Genomic DNA, 24,704 nt, shown 5'->3' on the forward strand with positions numbered 1-24,704 from the left:
TTCCTCTGTAATGGAGAAGAGATATAGCGCCCTCCGACATCAACTTCGAGCTCGGAGACGCTTCAGACAGCAGCGTGTCGACACAGGCGTAGAAAAGGCCAGAGCTCAGAAGTTCATGTGAGGTGTGAGGTATGTTAATGATATCGCATTGGCAACAAATTTCACCAAAATTCTGTCCAACGCCACCGTGGATGTCTCACACGATTGGAAAGTCGTCACGGACTCTTTTACCGAAATTTCACTCCTCCTCCTCCTTCTGACGCCTCTGCGATGGAGCTGAGAGCCGTGACGCCCATTATTGAAATCACGCGATTTTCTTACTGGTGGCGGAGGAAAACATTTCAGACACACCGCCGCTCAGAATCGACACGAAAAGGCCTCCGGTGTGGCATAAAGGGTGTCAGTGAAATTTGCGCTTCCCTTTGGGCGTTGATTCCCACGCTTTTAGCGGTCGAAGGCAAGTGTTCGCTGTGTGATGAACAACAGAACGATGTTCTTGACACCTTTTGACGTTACCGACATCCCCACGACAATCCAACGGTTCTCCAACGACGCTTTGGATCAGAAGCCCCACTAAACAATGTGGCACGCCTTTGGGATGTGGCGCAACCACAGTTTTCTTCTGGTGTAATGGATGGAACCACTACAGAACGTACAAAGTCATTCGACGAAATTTGAACGTGATCTGAATCATCAAAGAGTGCTTATCTTTTTTCACTCATCTTGCATCTTGTTTCACGCCCTCCTGGGATGTGATCAGAGAGGGGTATGACATTGACATGTGATGAATAAAACGGCAAAGAGTCCCAGTACGTTTCCCCCCCCCCCCCTCCACAAACCCTTCGGCAGCACCCTCGCTGCCACCCGGCCGCGTTAGTTGAGCACTTTCAAAATGTACGTGACTAAGTGCTAGGCCGGCCTGTGTGGCCGTGCGGTTCTAGGCGCTTCCGTCTGAAACCTCGTGACCGCTACGGTCGAAGGTTCGAATTCTGCCTCGGGCAAGGATGTGTCTAATGTCTTTAGGTTACTTAGGTTTAAGTAGTTCTAAGTTATAGGGGACTGATGACCTTAGATGTTAAGTCCCATAGTGCTCAGAGCCATTTGAACCATTTTGAACGCAGTGCTACGTGCTTCTTGCCGAATAGGCGGCCCTTGACATGCCTGCGTCTCCGCTTGCCTACAGGCAGGCGCAAGAGTAACAGTGTACCTTGCGCCTAGGATTCTCGCCACGGGCTGTCTCTCTACACAAGCGTGACTGGGTGGTTTCGACGCTTTCGCCAAACCATTTCCTCTACACATGTGTCGATGTCCTATTCCCCCCGTGATCATGTCCCAGGTCGCTACGAAACAGGAGGGCTGAGAAAGCATAAGCAGCCTTTTCTGCCTCGGATCGCGTTCAAATTTCGTCGAATAGTTTTGAGTGGACCCTTGTGGTTCCTCACTGTACACCAACACAAGAACTGCGTTTGCACTGCAGGAGTGCGAGCACATTCAATGCGGGTTTGTGGCCAGTGATATCCTTAGAGAACGGTTGAATCGTTCGGGGGCTGGCAGAAATGTCAAAGATTGTCAGTAACATCGCCCTATTGCTCACTGCACTCCAAGCTGTCGTGTTTGACCGCGAAATGAGGGGAAATCAATGTAGGGTAGTTTTACTGACGCCCTTTATGCCATCCCTGAGAATTTTTTGCGTTGATTCTGAAGGGCGGTGTGTCTGAAATGATTTCTTCTGGCATCCGTGCATTCTCTCACGATGTCTAGTAAGTAATGAGGATCCTTATATGGAGTAAATGTCACAATGTGGCAGAACAATACACCTAATATGAAAAACGTATGTGTTTGGGGGTGTCCGGTTACTTTTGATGGTGGTCCACTGATCGTCACTGGGCCAAATATCCCACGAAATAAGCGTCAAACGAAAAAACTACAAAGAACGAAACTTGTCTAGGTTGAAGGGCGAAACCAAATGTCGCTTTTGTTGGCCCGCTAGATGCCGCTGCCATAGGTCAAACGGATATCAACAGCGTTTTTAAAAATAGTAACCCCCATTTTATATTACATATTCGTGTACAACGTAAATAAATATGAATGTTTTAGTTGGACCACTTTCTTCGCTTTGTGACAGATGGCGCAGTAGAGTCACAAACATATGGCTCACAATTTTAGACGAACAGTTGGTAACAAGTAGGTTTTTTAAATTAAAATACAGAACGTAGGTACGTTTGAACATTTTATTTCGTTTGTCCCAATGAACTTATCATTTCTGAGAACGCATGCTGTTACAGCGTGATTACCTGTAAATACCACATTTATGCAATAAATGCTCAAAATGCTCACTGCATTTAGCAATACGTGTAACGACATTCCTCTCAACAGCGAGTAGTTTGCCTTCCATAATATTCGCACATGCATTCACAATGCGCTGACGCATGTTGTCAGGCGTTGTCGGTGGATCATGATAGCAAATATTCTTCAACTTTCCCCATAGAAAGAAATCCGGGGACGTCAGATCCGGTGAACGTGCGGGCCATGGTATGGTGCTTCGACGACCAATCCATCTGTCATAAAATATGCTATTGAATACCGTTTCAACCGCACGCGACCTATATCCCGGACATCCATCATGTTGGAAGTACATCGCCATTCTGTCATGCAGTGAAGCATCTTGTAGTAACATCGGTAGCACATTACGTAGCAAATCAGCACACATTGCACCATTTAGATTGCCATCGATAAAATGGGGGCCAATTATCCTTCCTGCCATAATGCCGCACCATACATTAACCCGCCAAGGTCGCTGATGTTCCACTTGTCGCAGCCATCGTGGATTTTCCGTTGGCCAATAGTGCGTATTATGCCGCTTTACGTTACCGCTGTTGGTGAATGACGCCTCGTCGCTAAGTAGAACGCGTGCAAAAAATCTGTCATCGTCCCGTAATTTCTCTTTTGCCCAGTGGCAGAACTCTACACGACGCTCAAAGTCGTTGCCATGGAATTCCTGGCTCATACAAATGTGGTAAGGGTGCAGTCGATGTTGATGTAGCATTCTCAACACCGACGTTCTTGAGATTCCCGATTCTCGCGCAATTTGTCTGCATACTCGAAGTTCATCCAATGTGCGTGGCTTCTTATCGATAAACGACGTCCTTAAGTGTTTCCCACAGGTAAAAGTCCAGAGGGGTTACGTCTAGGAAACGTGGTGGATACGCCACAGCACCTCTACTGCCTATCCATCTTCCTGGTAGATTTTCGTCGAGATACGCACTAACTCGATTTTGGTAGTGCGCTGGGGCACCATCTTGTTGAAAGTTAACTCTTCCGTCTCCATACATGTCTCTGATGGCAGGTAAAATCGATGTCTGAAGCTTCTGAAGGTACACCTCAGCGGTAGCTGTGCCGGTGGAAAATGGATAGGCCGTAGAGGTGCTGTGGAGTATCCACCACATTCCCCATACCTAGCTCCTCTGGACTTATACGTGAAGGAAACGCGAAAGGACGTCGTTTATCGACAAAAGCCACGCACATTGGATGAACTTCGAGAATCCATCGTACATTCATGTGCAAATATCGAACTGAACACGTTGCAGTCAGTAGTTCGTGTTGCAGTTCGGCGGCATCGTTTGTGTGTGGATGTTAATGGTGACCATTTCGAACTCCTACATTGATGTCCTTAAGCTGGACTTTAAGCTGTACTTTCACCAAAAATGAGACAACTCCGTCAATTAATTTGGAAGTTACTTACGGACTTTTAAACAGTGGATACATTTTTTTGGACCCCTCTATTGTGTGTGTGTATCATAATAAGGGGATAGGACATAGGCAACAGCATATTTTAGATGACGCGAATGCCGAGGATATCCATGCAGAATACACAACCACTTTAGTGGGAGCAAGGGCACCCAGTGTTGGCACAACTGCGGGACTGCCCATTCGTCACTTGCAGCTCTGCAGACACGCAGTGCGCCCTCCCCCGTCAGCTAATGCACGGCTGACAGCCGCCGTGCCGGGGCCGCTAAGAGGTCGTAGGTGGACACGTGACACGCGAGCGTGCGGCCCGCCTGTTCTCTCCGCGGCACGTGGGCCGGGATTTGCATACCAGAAAATAAATCTCCGCTGTCAGATAGAATCGGTAAACAAGCAGAGCGCTCGTTACGAAAGGAAAATTGAATGTGTTGTGGCACCTTGCTCCTCTACTTTGACTGGTCTGGAGCTTAGCGAAAGTGTCAGTCATGCAAGTTTTATTCAGTTCACTATGTAAAATTCTCTACTGAGTTAGGTACTCCACTCGAAGAAATTCTAACAGTTTTCACTCGGTGTAAGCCTACAGCGGTTAGTTTAATTCCATTTGCACGTGGTTTCATAAAAAGCTGTTCCTGTGGCTGGCCGATTGTTCCAGAACAATTCTGATAAGCGCCGTTTGAAGCTGCAGCTTCGACTTGAAACTGGCGGACAAACTAAACTTGTTCGTCTTTAAAAATAAAGATGTGGTTATTATGGTCAAGCTACTTCCAAACTCTCGTGACGGACTAAATATGTGTACCGCACTGAGGCGTGCACCCAGAAACCTACCTTTCCCGGGCAATGCTCTTACCATTTGAGCTAGCCAGACACGATCTTAACATCTCCAGTTCCACCTCTCTCCGAGTTGGCAAACCGGCAGAGGCCCTCTCGCATGCCTTGTTGGACTTGAAATCCTGAATGAAACCAGTTCATCAGTCGCGCATGGATACCTCCTTCAGTATGAGCACTGGCGATCAAAGGGGAGGTTCGGAGGTTGAGTCGCGTTTCGGCAGACGACGTTGAGTCACTGTAAACATTAGGAATAACGTACACTCCAGAACAGTGTGAAAGGCTCAGTCTGGAATCTGCTAGGGTCACTCCAAAAAGAAATGCACACTATTTTTGTAAAAATACAGTTTTCATTCTGCATGTGTGAAACGTTTTACAATGTGTAGCTACATCCTTCCCGCTTGTTCTCAAACTTAGTTCTACCTGTTCCCGTGAGTGGCACCGTCACAGCATTTCTTCAAGATGGCTGCTACCCTAGACGTTCGTTAGCAGCAACGTGCTGTCATAGAATTCCTGTGCTGTGAAAACGAGACAGTGGGAAACATCCGCAAGAGGTTGAAAAAGGTGTATGGAGATGCTGCTGTCGATCGCAATACAGTTAGTCAGCGGGCAAGCAAGCTACATGATGAAAGCGGGGACGGCAATATTGAGGATTGTCCTCACAGCAGCAGGCCTCGTACTGCACATACTCCAGACAATGTACAGAGAGTTAACGAATTGGTGAATGCTGACAGACACATCACAGTGAACGAATTGTCGCGCTACGTTGGGATAGTGGAAGGAAGTGTTTGCAGAATACTGAAAGTGTTGGCGTTAAAAAAGGTTTGTGCCAGGTGGGTTCCCAGGATGTTCACCGTGGCTCACAAAGAAACAAGAAAAACGGTATGCAGCAAACTTTTGGAACAGTACGAGCATGGTGGAGATGAATTTCTTGGAAGAATTGTGACAGGTGATGAAACACGGCTCCATCATTTTTCACCAGAGACGAAGAGGCAAGCAATGGAGTGGCAATCATTCAAATTCACCCAAGAAAAAAATTTCAAAACCACACCTTCTGCGGAAATGTTATGGCTACGGTGTTTTTCGATTCAGAAGGAGTCTTCCTTGTGGAAATCATGCCAAGTGGAACCACCATAAATTCCGATGCCTATGTGACGACGCTGAAGAAACCTCAAGCTCGACTGAGTCGTGTTCGGCCACATCGGCAAAAGCAGGATGTTTTGCTGTTTGCACTTCAATGCACGGACCTGGCTCCATGTGATTTTCATCTTTTAGGGAAACTGAAAGACTCTCTTCGTGCAACAAGGTTTGAAGACGATGACTCCCTAGTGCACGCTGCCAAACAGTGGCTCCAACAGGTTGTTCCAGAATTTTACCATACGGGTATACAGGCGCTGGTTCCAAGATGGCGTAAGGCAGTTGAGAGGGATGGAAATTATGTGGAGAAATGAAAATATTGCTCCTAAAGGATGTATCTACACACTATAAAATTTTCAAATATGTAATATGAAAGATGGATTAAAAAAATAGTGTGCATTTCATTTGCAGTGACCCTCGTACTTCCATTTTGGATTCTGCTTGTTCACAGTTTTAGTGTATACACCGCAGAGATGAATTCGTTATTAGTATAGCACTGACGAGCACACATAACGTAGTAATTATAAAATATGAAAGTATTTAAAACGTCCAGACTTCTCATACAAGGTGATTAACTTTTCTCACGCACTTTTATGGTACAATGTAAGAACGAGCTACGGACTTTTCAGTAATGCTGAGTAGGTGCTGTTGAACGTGTGGTGCTGCAGTCCTAAACCTGATACTGTAACCAATCACTGGTCTCCCCTTTTCGTTGAGACAATGGTCTCGTATTAGAGATGATACGGGTTCGAATCCTGATGAGCTAATTTTCTTTTTTGACACTATACCATTTCCGACGTTCTCTGAGAATTGGCAGAGGTGAATGAGGCGAATCTGCTGTTGAACTGCCGGCTGCTAGACGCACCTTGTAGTAGATTTCAGGTAACGACTTTTTTTGGATGGGCTTGGAAACTAAATGAATAATTGCAGACGAATCCTGCGGTGAACCTTTCTTATCCCGCTCCCCAACATTTTTGTGCTTCCGAGAAGATGCTTCCTCTCTATGGCGACGGAACTGTAATACTCCATTCGTTAAACATAGAGTCTGCGTATCAGAATTGTCAGGGTCTCTATTTATTACCAGACGTTTCCTCGGAGGTGGCCCCACTGGATGCGGTATGCCCTTGCCTCCCTGCTACCTGTCTCCCCAGCAACATGCAGGAGGACTAACAATGCGACGTCGAATTGGAGCCACGAAGAAACCTGCCATTTTTCGTACACACAAAATATTGTCAAATGTGGAAGAATGAATGGGTGACAGCAAAATGTATAGGACCAACCACGGATCAAAATCCGGAATTGTAATCTGACATTTCCCACTCAGCCGCCGAGTCACGCTATTAAGAGAAAATCTATTTGTCTCTGGCATATCGACATCTACACAATTTTGGATTTTTTACGTATGTACTGACATACCGGATACATATGTCTCTCAGATATGCATACAGAGTAAAGTTCTTACTTGCTTATGTTCGTGATTATTCTGTAGGCTCTAAGCACTATGAGACTTAACATCTGAGGTCATCAGTCCCCTAGAACTTAGAACTACTTAAAACTAACTAACCTAACGACATCACACACATCCATGCCTCAGGCAGGATTCGAACCTGCAACCGTAGCAGTCGCGCGGTTCCGGACTGAAGCGCCTAAACCGATCGGCCACCGCGGCCAGTAATTCTGTAGGAACTGCGTATATTAAATCACGAACTTCCTGAGAAAGAGACTCCCATCGAGTACGTGGAACCGTACAATATACAATCCCTTTATATTCGTTAGTAAGAAAACTTGTTTCTCTCGCACGAGTTTGTACGAGGGTTACCCAGAAAGTAATGCACGACATTTTTTTCTCAGCCTAAAACAATGCTACGAATGCAAACGTTATGTATGTATTTATTTTTTGAACTCTGAGTGAGACCGCCAAGTTTCCGTCACTTCCAACAGATAGCGTAGTTGCAGGGCAGTTCCAAAATGGCGAGATGTATGTTACAAGCAACGTGCCATCATTCAGTTTCTCACTGCAGTGAAAGAAACTGTGTGAATTACTCACAAACGATAGTGCAAAGTCTATGAAGCATCTGCTGTTGACAGAAGTACGGTTAGTCGCTGGATACGGAGGGTGAGGTCATGGGAACGTGGCTGGACGGAGCTCCACTATTTACAGCGTTCGGGGAGACCATCCACGGCTATCACACTTGACGTGTTGCACCGAGCTGATGTCATTCGCGAGGTCAGACGCGTTACGATTAGGCAGTTGGCGCTGCATCTGTCAATCGGCAAAATAAGTGTGGATGCAATTATCAGCGCTCTTGGACATTCAAAACTGTGTGTACTGACCTTGCATACACGCCCATGTTTCGCGCTGGAGGAAGGCCATAGAACGGGATAGAGGTTACGTGCAAAAGTAGAGTGTGTAGATAAAATACCATTCTTTCGCGTGTATAATTCTCATTATGTTCAATAAAGAATTGTTGCAGAAAAAAGTGCGTTGCGTTACTTTCTGGGCAAACCCTGTAGTAACACGATTGAGTCTGCTTGACGTCAAGCACAGACATTTTTGCAACTGTTTTTTATTATTTAGACTAACCCAATAAGACTAGAGGGCCGTTAATTTCTCCCTGTGTTTGACATCCGTGTAATCAAAGCGGCCCGTTTACTTCTAGATATGAGAAAGAACAGCAGTACGAATGCCCGGCAATTGATCCTGATGATGATGAAACGACCCAGCGTAACGCAATCTGACTTTCAATAATCCCTACAAAAGAATGGCCCTGAATAACATTAACCTATACCTTTCACAAATCACTTACCTCACAAAAATCTTCGTTACTCAAGCTACTGCCAGGTAAATAAAAGATTCGAACTACTGATAGGCATAGTTAGCAAATGAAAGATTTTAATAGAGAACAAACAATGTATTTACCATAATAGTCATAATATATATATATCAGTTCATGACATCCATTCTTACAAATTTTAAAACTCCGGAATCTCTCTCCCCACATCCACCACTGCTGGCGGCTCACCTCCAACTGCCCAACACTACAATGGCAGACAACAATGCAAACGAGCCACAGACTGCACACGGCACAGCCAGTGATTTTCATACAGAGCGTTACCAATATAAAAAACCTAAACAGCCTACTTACACAGATTGTGGGTAAGATAGAAAGATGTACAAAGCCCTGCTAGATAAAATATATTATTATACAGAAATACAGTACTGGCATGAATAATTTGCCGTACACTGATTCAAAAAATGTTTGACCTCTTGACGGACAATAAGTGTTTTGAAAACATTATCCTAGTATTTTAGAAAATCGCAGCGGATTCCGTGATTAATATTTCTCACGATACTTTTCATTCTTTACTGTACAATCTTGAACTACGCATCAGGGATATAGTCTCCTCTGTAGTGAAACTTTGTCTAACAATTCAGTTTCACAGAAACTCGTTTTGTTCTTTGTATACGTTTAAATAAGTGTACGCTGCTGAAACTGTATTGATGTGGGGATCTAATAATCTTAATCGCAAAGAAATTGCTGTAAACGATAAGTTCACACTTTAATAAAGAAAGAAGAAATCATTCAGTACGAAAGAACGAACGTTGGAATTTGACAAACATTCGACATCCGAGGTCGCTAGGAAATGAACAACCGTTATGGTGAACTGAAATGTAAAATGAAATCTGACGTGATCAATTAAGGAATCAGTCCAGATGATTATGAGAAACTGAAGGAAACCTAAATAATATAGATTCCCAGATGGGAGTATGAACCACGTTCGTATAGCTCTAGGATCCACTGTCTTCAACCCTGCGGAACTCTCTGTGATGCCCAGCAAATATTTCAAGACTTGCGAAATGTTTGTCAAAGGATAAATTATCTGTACGTGTCATTTCCCCCGAAAAGATAGTACACATCTAGGCTTGACTAAACTTCATGCACACCAGTCTCATAACATAAAAAATATTCCATATTCAGTTCAATTACATTAAAGAATGCTTATTCAGTTTGCTTACTTACTACTTGTTTCCTGTTATAATGTTGTTGCTGCTAGAGAAATGCATAGTACGTTTCTGTTAGTGAAACAGATAAACACATCGCACGACTGTTGGTAACCGGTAAATAGTGATATCGTCAGCTATGTTAATGGAAAATGTATATAAAGATCATTCAACAACATTGTTATTGCATATGCGACGAGGTGAAATTTTAGAGTAAGACGTTGCTCCGCATTTCGTTTAACAAGTAAGTGGGTACTGTTACAACTCATCATGACGTGATTTTCATTTTAGCTTCTGTTAATTTCTCTTTTGTAGTTGCCAAGTGTACTGTGCATGCCATTATACAGATAAGGAGTGTAACATAGAATTAGTAAATGAGAGTAATATTTTGTAACACAAGTGAAAGAAATGAAGCGTCCCCTTAGTAAAAATTATGAATTACTGTGCTAGTAGACTTCTTACGTTATTTGATTTTGAAACAGCTGGGCAAAACTGAACGTACTCAGACACTTCTCTCTTTACTTATTCTAATCAACACTGAACTGATACACAATATTTTTGGCGCAACGCAATCTGACTTTCAATAATCCCCACAAAAGATTGGCCTTGACTAACAATAATCTATACCTTTCATGAATGACTTACTTCACAAAAATCTTCGTTACTCGAACTACTGCAATACAGCGAGCGCCAACACTGCCAGCTAAATAAAGGATTCTAACTACCGAAGGCAGTAACTACTGATAGGTATATAGTTAGCAAATGAAAGATTTTTGTAGAGAACAAACAATGTATTTACCTTAATAGTGTTCAAAAGTCATAATATATATGTATAATTTGTGACATCCAGTTTGGCAAATTTCGTTTTTCTGACGGACACACGTCCAGCTCGTCCGATCATATTAACATCTCAAAATTCTAGCTTCTCTGTCCCCACATGCACCACTTCTGGCAGCTCATCTCCAACTGCACAACGCTACGCGCTGTTCCAACTGCCCAATACTACAATAGCGAATATTCCAACAATGCCATCCAGCCACAGACTGCACACAGCACAGTCACTGATTTTCATACAGAGGCGTTACCAACATAAAAACCTAAACATATTTACAGAAACCTTACTCTTTTTACCGAATTTTTACCGTTATTTATTTAGATATTTTAGAGAGATTTGCAGCATCGAGCCCTAATTATGTAAATAACACATTTTTCCACTTTTTTTGTTGATGTACCTACTCTATTAGAGCGTGTGGAAATCGATTTAAATCAGATTTGTATCAGACTTATTTAGGAAACCGGATGCAGAATGATGCACATAGTTGACTGTGTTAAGTAGATGTTCTCGTGACGGAATGTTCATTTAAGTTAGCTGTTCGAAATGTTCCCATTTCCCTATAAGTACGATGCGGCTTCAAAAAGTCATGCGGACAGCCGTCATAGCGATTGAAATCTGTAATACGAAAAACATTATAAATTTTCCTAGCCTTGAGACTAAATTAGGAAACACGCTGTTTATATAATTTCTGGAGCCAAGTAACGTTTACATACCTAGTAAACTGAATTCAGAAAACGGGTGACAGGAAAGTCTTAGATCTATTAATATAACTTCATTAGGTAAGCTTGACGCCTGTCACTGGTAGCTTTACGTCAAAATCGTGTATGTCTTAGTGGTTTGTTTTCTCGGAAGTCAGTCCGCTGTGTAAGTGGAACGTAGTTGGAGAGACGAGATTTTAAAGCTGCACTCTTCCTGCCAGTTAGTGTCTCTGGCATAAACTTAATTATAACTGTAGGTGAACAATAAAATGATATTAATGGCCAGTAACGTCGTTACATGACTTTGCCGTGAACGTAAGAGGCCTTGAGCTATTAAGCCAAGTCATGTCTTTTCAAAAAGAAAAAGAAAACTGGTATTTGGTATTTAGAACCTGACATTACAATCATCTCTGGTATGATTGATGACGATGGTCATTACAAGAGCAGCGTCTTCTACAAAAAATGAAGTAGTAACACGTCTTTTATTTTTTCAGTACATTGAAAGTTCCCATTTTTTGCGTACCTGTTAGCTTTGACCGATTACCTGTTAGTTACGACTCATTCAGGGTTCATACATACAAACAAAAAAAAGTTTTGCATCACCTCGGTTTAGAGAGTGCCGGAAAATGTACAGAAAATTGGAACAGAGATCAACATTAACATTATTTCCGCCCATTTTATTCCTCATGAAAACTACACATTGCATGTTGTACCACCATACAGTGAGGCCTTCAGAGGTGATAGTCCACACTGTTGTACACACTGGTACCTCTAATACCCAGTAGCACGTCCTATTGCATTGATGCATACCCGTATTCGTCGTGGCATACTATCTACAAGTTCATCAAGGCACTGTTGCTCCAGATTGTCCCACACCTCAATGGCGATTCGGCGTAGATTCCTCAGAGTGGTTCGTGGGTCACGTCGTCCATAAACAGCCCTTTTCAATCTATCCCAGGCATTTTCGTTAGGGTTCATGTCTGGAGAACATGCTGGCCACTCTAGTCGAGCGATGTCGTTATCCCGAAGGAAATAATTCACAAGATGTGTCCGATGGGGGCACGAATTGTCGTCCATTAAGACGAATGCCTCGCCAATATGCTGCCGATATGGTTGCACTATCGGTCGGAGGATGGCATTCACGTACCGTACAGCCATTACGGCGCCTTCCGTGACCATCAGCGGCGTACGTCGGCCCCACATAATGCAACCCCAAAACAGCAGGGAACATCCACCTTGCTGCACTCGCTGGAGAGTGTGTTTAAGACGTTCAGTCTGACCAGATTGCCTCCAAACACGTCTCTGACTATTGCCTGGTTGAATGCATATGCGACACTCATCGATTGAAGAGAACCTGAAGCCAATCCTGAGCAGTCCATTCGGCATGTTGTTGGACCCATCTGTACTGTGCTGCATGGTGTCGTAGTTGCAAAGATGGACCTCGCCATGGACGTCGGGAGTGAAGCTGAGCATCATGCAGTCTACTGCGCTCAGTTTGAGTCGTAACACGACGTCCTGTGGCTGCACAAAAAGCATTCTTCAACATGGTGGCGTTGCTGTCAGGGTTCCTCCGAGCCATAATCCTTAGGTAGCCGTCATTCGCTACAGCAGTAGCCCTTGGGCGGCCTGAGGAAGGTATGTCGTCGACAGTTTCCCTCTCTCTGTATCTCCACCATGTCCGAACAACATCGCTTTGATTCACTTCGAGATGCCCTGACACTACCCTTGTTGAGAGCCCTTCCTGGCACGAATTAATAATGCGGACGCTATCGAACCGCGGCATTGACCATCTAGGCATGGTCGAACTACAGACAACACGAGCCGTGTACCTCCTTCCTGGTGGAATGACTGGAACTGATCGGCTGTCGGACCCCTCCGCCTAATAGGCGCTGCTCATGCACGGTTGTTTACATCTTTGGGCGGGCTTAGCGACATCTCTAAACAGTCAAATGTACCTGTCTTCTGCTGGTGATGCAAAATTTTTTTAGATGTGTGTATTTGCCCCCTTTCTCATTTTCTCATACAAGTTAGTTCTGCATCATTGAGGGTTCATAAATATTTATTAATTTGTTCATTGACCCACGAAGCAGATTAATATTGTGTGCTTTAACCATATTCCTGAGCGGACAACGTTCAGTAAGTAAGCCAGCTACAAGAAGGACGCCGTGGCCCGCAACTCGGAGCCAGCGTCCCGCCGCCTGTGACCTGCCATTGCAGCTGCTCCACGCTGGCTGTCGCTCGATGCTGCCCTGGTAGCACATCTGTACTGAAGGTGCAGGGCTGGACTGCCGAGTACAGCTGTAGGGGGCCTCACTGATGTTGACTCCCCGAACAGTATAAAATTTCCCCAGTGGTGCGGCATACACGTTCGAATCGCTTTTCCGCCTTGATTCTTTTCTTATCTGTTGTCTTCCCGTATAATCTTTGCCCGTAACTGCTCCATTTACTGTAATGGAAACCCAGAATCTACTCTGTAGGAATCAACATGGATTCCGGAAACAGCGATCGTGTGAGACCCAACGCGCTTTATTTGTTCGTGAGACCCAGAAAATATTAGATACAGGCTCCAAGGTAGATGCCATTTTCCTTTACTTCCGGAAGGCGTTCGATACAGTTCCGCACTGTCGCCTGATAAACAAAGTAAGAGCCTAGGGAATATCAGACCAGCTGTGTGGCTGGATTGAAGAGTTTTTAGCAAAGAGAACACAGGATGTTGTTCTCAATGGAGAGACGTCTACAGACGTTAAATTAACCTCTGGCGTGCCACAGGGGAGTGTTATGGGACCATTGTTTTTCACAATATATATAAATGACCTAGTAGATAGTGTCGGAAGTTCCGTGCGGCTTTTCGCGGATCATGCTGTAGTATACAGAGAAGTTGCACCATTACATAATTGTAGCGACATGCAGGAAGATCTGCAGCGGATAGGCACTTGGTGCAGGGAGTGGCAACTGACCCTTAACATAGACAAATGTAATGTATTGCGAACACATAGAAAGAAGGATCCTTTATTGTATTATTATATGATAGCGGAACAAACACAGGTGGCAGTTACTTCCGTAAAATATCTGGCAGTATGCGTACGGAACGATTTGAAGTGGAATGATCATATAAAATTAATTGTTGGTAAGGTGGGAACCAGGTTGAGATTTATTGGCAGAGTCCTTAGAAAATATAGTCCATCAACAAAGGAGGTGGCTTACAAAAGACTCGTTCGACCTATACTTGAGTATTGCTCATCAATATGGGATCCATACCAGGTCGGGTTAACGGAGGAGATAGAGAAGATCCAAAGAAGAGTGGCGCGTTTCGTCACAGGGTTATTTGGTAAGCGTGATAGCGTTACGGAGATGTTTAGCAGACTCAAGTGGCAGACTCGGCAAGAGAGGCGCTCTGCATCGCGGTGTAGCTTGCTGTCCAGGTTTCGAGAAGGTGCGTTTCTGCATGAGGTATCGAATATATTGCTTCCCCCTACTTATACCTCCCTAGGAGACCACGAATGTAAAATTAGAGAGATTCGAGCGCTCACGGAGGCTTTCCGGCAGTCGTTCTTCCCGCGAACCATACGCGACTGGAACAGGAAAGGTAGGTAATGACAGTGCCTCTCCACCACACACCGTTGGGTGGCTTGCGGTGTATAAATGTAGATGTAGATGTAGATGAATGGAAGTTATTCTCTGACGTGCTTCTAGTTCTCCATGTGTTAATATTCTGATCTAGTCTGCGAAGGACCTCCTCGGTTCTTGTCTTGTCACATATTTAAATTACATGGCACCCCACAAGCTTCGATTCTCTTCTTTTCGAGTTTCGCCACAGTCCATGATTCACTTTGACACAATGCTGTGCTCAAAAGTACATTCTCAGCAATTTCTTCCTAAACTGAAGGTCTATGTTTGATACTAGTACACTTCTATAGTGAAGAACATCTTCTTCGACAGTTGCTAGTCTGATTCTCCTATCCTCCTTGCTTTCTTTCGTCAAGTGTTGTTTTGCTGCCCAGGTAGCAGAATTCCTGTGCCTCGTCGAATACGTGTGGTCCCCTACTTAGATGTTAAGTTTATCACCAATCCCGTGCCCGAGATTCCTCATTACTTTCGTCATTCTTTCTTTAACTCTCAACTCATATTCTTCTGTACTTTCACTGAGGGTATAAATTACCTAAGAGAATCTTACAACTGATATCCTTTCGCCCTGAATTTCATCCCACTTATTTTATTCCCCTCATTCCTTCTTCGATCTGCAGGTCAAACAAGAGGGAAGAAAGACTGCATGCATCCGAGTACTTCTCGCTTTGTCTTCCATGATTGTTTCTTCTTTGTCTTCGTACATACTGTATATTATCCGACTTTCTGTACAGCTTAATCCTACTTCTCTGAGAATTTTCAACGTCTTCTACCAAATTACGTTGTCGATCGCTTTTTTCAGGTTGATAAATCCTATGAAGGTGTCTTGAATTTTCTTAAGTGTTGGTCCCATTATAAACTGCGATTTCAGAAGTGTGCTATCGTGCTTTTACCTTTTCTAAACCCAAACTGATCGTCTTCTATGAAATCCTCAGTTTTCGTTTCCATTCCTCTGTATATCGTTCTTGTCAGCATGTTGGAGCAGTAGCCGTTAAAAAAGGCAGATGCTACTCACTATGAAATATTTTAACAGAGTAGTAAGACATTATTTACGCAATTATTGTTATGTTATCACCAATCCAAGTTACTAAATACATTGCAATTTGTGCAACTTAAATTACACGAAAACGGAGAAGAAAATTTCGTTCTCCGTAGGTACTGCCTTCCGTTAAAGGGATTAAAAATAATATTCTTAAGAAAATTTCGACATCTATTGTTTAAAAAATTTATGCAGGTTGATAGCAGATATATCGAACAGTAAGAATAGCAGATCTGACACAGATAGGTATGTCAGCGTAATGTAGAACGATGCTTGACTATTTAATTGGATGTTAAGGCAACAATTTGTAAAGCATCACGAAGGAATATGCTGTAACACCGACTGACATTAGCGTACGTTACACTTTACGTTCCGGCGTTATGCAATACACCATACGGATTTCTGTAAATTGAAAATTTTTAAAATTCAGTATTAGCATCATGGTCTGTTATTGTTGTTGGGGGGAGAGGGTGGGCTGAAAAGTAGTGCCTCCGTTTTTTAATGCGAAAACTCATAAAATTCTTTAAAGAAAATATACGTTGTTAATATTCTACATCTTTATTTTTCATGTCTTCGTAAAAATATATCCAACAGCCAATATCGCGTTAATTATCTTTTTATTTAAGACAGTCTGCTTCAACAGAGTATCCTGTCATCTTCAGGTCTGTAGAGAAGTGTACATACGTGTCTCATAAGTTAGGATGAAACAATTTATATACAAGTTTTAGATTGTTATTATAAAAACTGGAAATGGACCTGTACATTTACATACCTTAAATTCTTCTTGTTTTAAAATATGTTCATTCTATGCTGACCTCACGCACAAGATGTCAACTGGATAAATAGGTTTGTTATCACTAAAATATTTGAAAAACGTAAAGAACCTTGTACAACAGACTTTGTCCATGTGCGTATTGTTCACTGTTAGTTGTTACGTTATACGAACTCGGCACACAAAAGCGCAACTATTTAGCTACATATGCTGGACATGTTCTAACCAATGGGAATCCACTTAAAAATTAAAGTGGATTCGCAGTGCTTAGTAGATGTCCAGTATATGTGAACAGTGATGCTTTTGTGCACCGTGTTTGTATGATGCAACAAGTAACCGTGAACAATATATATACGGACGCTGGCTGTTGCACAAGATGCTTTATGGTTTTCTAAATATTTTAGCAATGACAAACATTTCATAATGTGCTGTTGTTTTTCACTTGCAGTTTTGTGCGTCAGAACACGTTGTAGAACGAAAAGATTTTAAGGTACGTAAATGTACAGGTCCATTTCCTCTTTTTATAATGCCAATCCAAAACGTTTATATCAAATGTTAAATCTTAACTTGTGAGACATATTCCACGCACATACAGTTCCTTACAGATCTGAAGATGACAGGACAGTCTGTTGAAACCGGTGGTCTTAAATTTAAAAATTAAACGATCTTGGCTGTTGTGTGGTTTTTAACAATTAAACAGGTCGCTATTCAGCTCTGTTGTCTTCATGTGTGCAGCCCTCTACCACTGGAGGGCTGCGTGTAACGTGGCGGTATGTGACGTAATCATAACGGTGCCTGAGACACAGTGTGTTGTAACGGAGCTTCGAATTCGACGCGGGGCACCCCGTCGTTTAGAATGGCAACGCCAGACCACATACGAGCGCTGCGAAATCTGCAACTGTCAGACGCATCGGATTCTCTGTCACTGATCGTCCTCAAAACATTACCGACATAACCGCATTTGATTTTCATATGTTTCCAAAACGTGAGGAGCGCCTTCGAGGACTTCATGAATCGGTGCAGGCAGGTATGAGGCTGTGACTGCGTCAACAAAGCCAAATATTCCACAGTGGTGATATCAACAAATTGGTCTCTCGTTGGGAGAAATGTGTTCGTCGCCACGGTGACTGTGTTGAGAAATAAATATGTAGACATGAAGAATAAAGATGTAGAATGTTGATAACTTTCGTGTTATTTAAGAAGAGTTTTCAATAAAAAAATTGGAGGGATTACTTTTCAGCACGCCCTGATAAATGTGTCTCTTCCGAAATCTACAAGCTACCTAGAATAACCATTAGGTTGTCACTACCCTCATTTACTTTAAAAAGTGCTGAGGAATGTTATATAACCTTCCCCTCAAGTTTGATGTTTGACTGCAAACGTTCCAAAGCTCTTTAAAATTGTGATTCTAATACTGATTCACCTACGTGTTCCAAATCGATCCCCATTTGTTCTTCTGTGATGTCAGCAGGCCTGTCTTCCCTCTCGTATAGGCCTTCAGTGTTCTTTTTTCACCTATCGATCCCCTCTTCTGCGTCCTGCAGTATACTTCCTTTTGCAATAACAGTGTTAATCCCTTTGCTTTTGATTTCACCATAGGTTGTTGAGACTTTTGCCTGTACTGCACCCCTCCTCCGCTCTCTTCATATTTATAACTTAGTTTGCCTCTCCTGCTGACTGTGCCGGTGTGGACTGCGGTCTGAACCCGAGCGACTGCTACAGTCACAGGTTCGAATCCTGCTTATGGCATGGATGTGTGTGATGTCCTTAGGTTGGTTAGGTTTAAGACGTTCTAAGTTCTAGAAGACTGATGACCACAGATGTTAAGTCTATGAAACGTCCCCTTAGAAAAATTTATGAATTACGGTGTTGGTAAACCCCTTACGTTATTTGATTTTCAAACAGCTGAGCAGAACTGAACGTACTCAGACATTTCGCTCTTTACCTATTCTGATCATCACTAAACTGACACACAATATTTTTAGCGCAACGCAGTCTGACTACAAATCTACAAAACAATGGCCCTGACTAACAATAACCTATACCTTTCACGAATCACTTACCTCACAAAAATCTTCGTTACTCGAAGTACTTCAATACAGCGAGCGCCACTACTGCCAACTAAATAAAAGATTCTAACTACTGAAGGCACTAATTACTGATAGGCATAGTTAGCAAATGAAAGATTTTGATAAAGACGAAACAATGTATTTGCCTTAAAAGTGTTCAAAAATCATAATATACAGGGTGATCCACCTAACATTACCGCTGGATATATTTCGTAAACCACATCAAATACTGACGAATCGATTCCACAGACCGAACGTGAGGAGAGGAGCTAGTGTAATTGGTTAATACAAACCATAAAAAAATGCACAGAAGTATGTTTTTTAACACAAGCCTATGTTTTTTTAAATGGAACCCCGTTAGTTTTCTTAGCACATCTGAACATATAAACAAATACGTAATCAATGCCGTTTGTTGCATTGTAAAATGTTAATTACATCCGGAGATATTGTAACCTAAAGTTGACGCTTGAGTACCACTCCTCCGCTGTTCCATCGTGTGTATCGGAGAGCACCGAATTACGTATGGATCCAAAGGGAACGGTGATGAACCTTAGATACAGAAGAGACTGGAATAGCACATTACGTCCGCATGCTAACACCTTTTTATTGGTCTTTTTCACTGGCGCACATGTACATTACCATGAGGGGTGAGGAACACGTACACACATGGTTTCCGTTTTCAATTACGGAGTGGAACAGAGTGTGTCCCGATATGTCAGGCTAATAGATGTTCAATGTGGTGGCCATCATTTGCTGCACGTAATTGCAATCTCTGGCGTAATGAATGTCGTACACGCCGCTGTACATCTGGTGTAACGTCGCCGCCAGCTGCCACAATACGTTGTTTCATATCCTCTGGGGTTGTAGGCACATCACGGTACACATTCTCTTTAAAGTACCCCACAGAAACATGTACAGAGGTGTAAGATCAGAAGAACGGGCTGGCCAATTTATACGTCCTCCACCTCCTATGAAACGCCCGTCGAACATCCTGTCAAGGGTCAGCCTAGTGTTAATTGCGGAATGTGCAGGTGCACCATCATGCTGATATCAAATACGTCGACGCGTTTCCCGTGGGACATTTTCGAGAAACGTTGGCAGATCATTCTGTAGAAACGTGATGTATGTTGCAGCTGTTTGTTACAACACGGAAGTGAACGTCGGATGTTTCAAGCGTCAACTTTAGGTTACAATATCTCCGGACGTAATTAACATTTTACGATGCAACAAACGGTACTGATTACGTATTTGTTTATATGTTCAGATGTGCTAACAACACTAACGTGGTTCTTTTAAAAAAAACGTAGCTTTGTGTTAAAAAACATACTTCCGTGCATTTTTGTATTGTTTGTATTAAACAATTACACTAGCCCCTCTCCTCACGTTCGGTCTGTGGAATCGGTTCGTCAGTATTTGATGTGGTTTACGAAATATGTCCAGCGATAACGTTAGGTGACTCACCCTGTATATATACAGGGTGTTACAAAAAGGTATGGACAAACTTTCAGGAAACATTCCTCACACACAAATAAAGAAAAGATGTTATGTGGACATGTGTCCGGAAACACTTAATTTCCATGTTACAGCTCATTTTAGTTTCGTCAGTATGTACTGTGCTTCCTCTATTCACCGCAAGTTATCATGATTTCATACGGCATACTCTACCTGTGCTGCTACAAAATGTGCCTTTACAAGTAAGACACAACATGTGGTTCATGCACGATGGAGCTCCTGCACATTTCAGTCGAAGTGTTCGTACGCTTCTCAACAACAGATTCGGTGACCGACGGATTGGTAGAGGCGGACCAATTCCATGGCCTCCACGCTCTCCTGACCTCAACCCTCTTGACTTTCATTTATGGGGGTATTTGAAAGCTCTTGTCTACGCAACCCCGGTACCAAATGTAGAGACTCTTCGTGCTCGTATTGTGGACGGCTGTGATACAATACGCCATTCTCCAGGGCTGCAGCAGCGATTCCATGCGACGGAACGTGGATGCGTGTATCCTCGCTAACGGAGGACATTTTGAACATTTCCTGTAACAATGTGTTTGAAGTCATGCTGGTACGTTCTATTGCTGTGTGTTTCCACTCCATGATTAATGTGATTTGAAGAGAAGTAATAAAATGAGCTCTAACATGGAAAGTAAGCGTTTCCGGACACAAGTCCACATAATATACACTCCTGGAAATTGAAATAAGAACACCGTGAATTCATTGTCCCAGGAAGGGGAAACTTTATTGACACATTCCTGGCGTCAGATACATCACATGATCACACTGACAGAACCACAGGCACATAGACACAGGCAACAGAGCATGCACAATGTCGGCACTAGTACAGTGTATATCCACCTTTCGCAGCAATGCAGGCTGCTATTCTCCCATGGAGACGATCGTAGAGATGCTGGATGTAGTCCTGTGGAACGGCTTGCCATGCCATTTCCACCTGGCGCCTCAGTTGGACAAGCGTTCGTGCTGGACGTGCAGACCGCGTGAGACGACGCTTCATCCAGTCCCAAACATGCTCAATGGGGGACAGATCCGGAGATCTTGCTGGCCAGGGTAGTTGACTTACACCTTCTAGAGCACGTTGGGTGGCACGGGATTCATGCGGACGTGAATTGTCCTGTTGGAACAGCAAGTTCCCTTGCCTCTCTAGGAATGGTAGAACGATGGGTTCGATGACGGTTTGGATGTACCGTGCACTATTCAGTGTCCCCTCGACGATCACCAGAGGTGTACGGCCAGTGTAGGGGATCGCTCCCCACACCATGATGCCGGGTGTTGGCCCTGTGTGCCTCGGTCGTATGCAGTCCTGATTGTGGCGCTCACCTGCACGGCGCCAAACACGCATACGACCATCATTGGCACCAAGGCAGAAGCGACTCTCATCACTGAAGACGACACGTCTCCATTCGTCCCTCTATTCACGCCTGTCGCGACACCACGGGAGGCGGGCTGCACGATGTTGGGGCGTGAGCGGAAGACGGCCTAACGGTGTGCGGGACCGTAGCCCAGCTTCATGGAGACGGTTGCGAATGGTCCTCGCCGATACCCCAGGAGCAACAGTGTCCCTAATTTGCTGAGAAGTGACGGTGCGGTCCCCTACGGCACTGCGTAGGATCCTACGGTCTTGGCGTGCATCCGTGCGTCGCTGCGGTCCGGTCCCAGGTCGACGGGCACGTGCACCTTCCGCCGACCACTGGCGACAACATCGATGTACTGTGGAGACCTCACGTCCCACGTGTTGAGCAACTCGGCGGTACGTCCACCCAGCCTCCCGCATGCCCACTATACGCCCTCGCTCAAAGTCCGTCAACTGCACATACGGTTCACGTCCACGCTGTCGCGGCATGCTACCAGTGTTAAAGACTGCGATGGAGCTCCGTATGCCACGGCAAACTGGCTGACACTGACGGCGGCGGTGCACAAATGCTGCGCAGCTAGCGCCATTCGACGGCCAACACCGCGGTTCCTGGTGTGTCCGCTGTGCCGTGCGTGTGATCATTCCTTGTACAGTCCTCTCGCAGTGTCCGGAGCAAGTATGGTGGGTCTGACACACCGGTATCAATGTGTTTTTTTTTTTCATTTCCAGGAGTGTATTTTCTTTCTTTGTGTGTGAGGAACATTTCCTGAAAGTTTGGCCGTAACTTTCTGTAACACCCGGTAGATATATCACTTCATGACATCCAGTCTTACAAATTTACTGTCTCTGTCCAGATCATCCGCTCTCAAAACTCCGCCATCTCAATCCCCACATTCACCACTGCTGGCGGCTCACATCCAACTGCGCAACGCTACCCGCTGTTAACAGCCAACTGCCCAACACTACAATAGCAAATTCCAACAATGCCACCCAACCACAGACTCCACACAGCACAGCCAGAGATTTTCATACAGAGCGCTACGTGACGGTGGCGTTACCAATATAAGAACCTAAACAGCCTACTTACATACACAGCCTACTTACAAGTCCCATAGTGCTCAGAGCCATTTGAACCATTTTTCTGTGGACTGCGCAGGTGCGCGGGGAGCCGGCGCCCGAGGTGCGCTGGTACCGCGACGGCTGCGAGCTGGAGGAGGATGCGCCGCGGCTGACGCTGCAGCAGGAGGGCGGCCGCTGCCGGCTGGTGCTGCGCGCCGCCTCAGAGGCGGACGCCGGCCGCTACATGTGCGACGCCGCCAACAGCGTCGGCCGCGTCTCCACGTTCGCCCGCCTCCAGGTCGTCCACGACCCCAGCCTGCTCGAGGCCGACTCCAAGCTCAAGAGGTCAGTCAGCGCCGGCTGTCAAGGCCAGACTAGGCGTCTGGCGACAGGCGAAATACCCTCACACTTCAAGAAGAATATAATAATTCCGATCCCAAAGAAAGCAGGTGAAAATTACCGAACTATCAGTTTCATAAGTCACAGCTGCAGAATACTAACGCGAATTCATTACACACGAATGGAAAAACTGGTAGAAGCCGACCTCGGGGAAAATCAGTTTGGATTCCGTAGAATTGTTGGAACACGGGAGGCAATACTGACCCTACGACTTATCTTAGAAGAAAGATTAAGGAAAGGCAAACCTACGTTTATAGCATTTGTAGACTTAGAGAAAGCTTTTGACAATGTTGACTGGAATACTCTCTTTCAAATTCTGAAGCTGGCAGGTGTAAAATATAGGGAGCGAAAGGCTATTTACAATTTGTACAGAAACCAGATGGCAGTTATAAGAATCGAGGGACATGAAAGGGAAGCAGTGGTTGTGTAGGGAGTGAGACAGGGTTGTAGCCTCGCCCCAATGTTATTCAATCTGTATATTGAGCAAGCAGTAAAGGAAATAAAAGAAAAATTCGGAGTAGGTATTAAAATTCATGGAGAAGAAATAAACACTTTGAGGCTCGCCGATGACATTGTAATTCTGTCAGAGACAGCAAAGGACTTGGAAGAGCAGTTTAATGGAATCGATAGTGTCTTGAGAGGAGTATATAAGATGAACATCAACAAAAGCAAAACGAGGATAATGGAATCTAGTATAATGAAGTCGGGTGATGCTGAGGGAATTAGATTAGGAAATGAGACACTTAAAGTAGTAAAGGAGTTTTGCTATTTGGGGAGCAAAATAACTGATGCGGTCGAAGTAGAGAGGATATAAAATGTACACTAACAATGACAAGTAAAGCATTTCTAAAGAAGCGAAGTTTGTTAACATCGAGTATAGATTTAAGCCTCAGGAAGTCGTTTCTCAAAGTATTTGTATGGAGTGTAGCCATGTATGGAAGTGAAACATGGACGATAAATAGTTTGGAGTTGAAGAGAATAGAAGCCTTCGAAATGTGGTGCTACAGAAGACTGCTGAAGATTAGATGGGTAGATTACATAACTAATGAGGAGGTATTGAATAGGATTGGGGAGAAGAGTTTGGGGCACAACTTGACTAGAAGAAGGGACCGGTTGGTAGGACATGTTTTGAGGCATCAAGGGATCACGAATTTAGCATTGGAGGGCAGCGTGGAGGGTAAAAATCGTAGAGGGAGACCAAGAGATGAATACACTAAGCAGATTCAGAAGGATGTAGGTTGCAGTAAGTACTGGGAGATGAAGCAGCTTGCACAGGATAGAGTAGCATGGAGAGCTGCATCAAACCGGTCTCAGGACCGAAGACCACAACAACAAAAACAGACGTCCAGGAAACCTGCTTTCTCGGATCGCTAGACAACATTAGAACAAATCGTAGGGCACAGGTCATCCCCGTTTTCAAGAAAGGACGTCGAACAGATTTCGGTATTAAAAAAAAACTGCGTATATTAAGGGAATTTTCATTCACAAAGCAGGCTTATCACATTCACACAGTTCAGTACTGTTTTATTCTGATTAAATTGAGCTTAACTTAAATTCCATAATTCAGTGAAGCCATTTCGAAGTCTCGGTGCGACGAAAATCGTCAGTCGATCGCCTGAAAACATTTCTAA

At 44.1% G+C, this 24,704-nt stretch overlaps 1 protein-coding gene across 2 annotated transcripts in view; it reads left to right on the forward strand.

Annotated features, from left to right (window-relative positions):
• LOC126266718 (titin homolog) overlaps positions 1-24,704 on the forward strand; it is a 1,013,152-nt gene that overhangs the window by 311,595 nt on the left and 676,853 nt on the right. For both annotated transcript variants that reach the window (XM_049971188.1, XM_049971189.1), the window contains exon 15: positions 22,772-23,019. In XM_049971188.1, the coding sequence (XP_049827145.1) occupies positions 22,772-23,019 (248 nt within the window). The remainder of the gene's footprint in view (positions 1-22,771; positions 23,020-24,704) is intronic.

The sequence above is a fragment of the Schistocerca gregaria genome, chromosome 4 (assembly GCF_023897955.1).
Source record: "Schistocerca gregaria isolate iqSchGreg1 chromosome 4, iqSchGreg1.2, whole genome shotgun sequence".
Classification (NCBI taxonomy): Eukaryota; Metazoa; Arthropoda; class Insecta; order Orthoptera; family Acrididae; genus Schistocerca; species Schistocerca gregaria.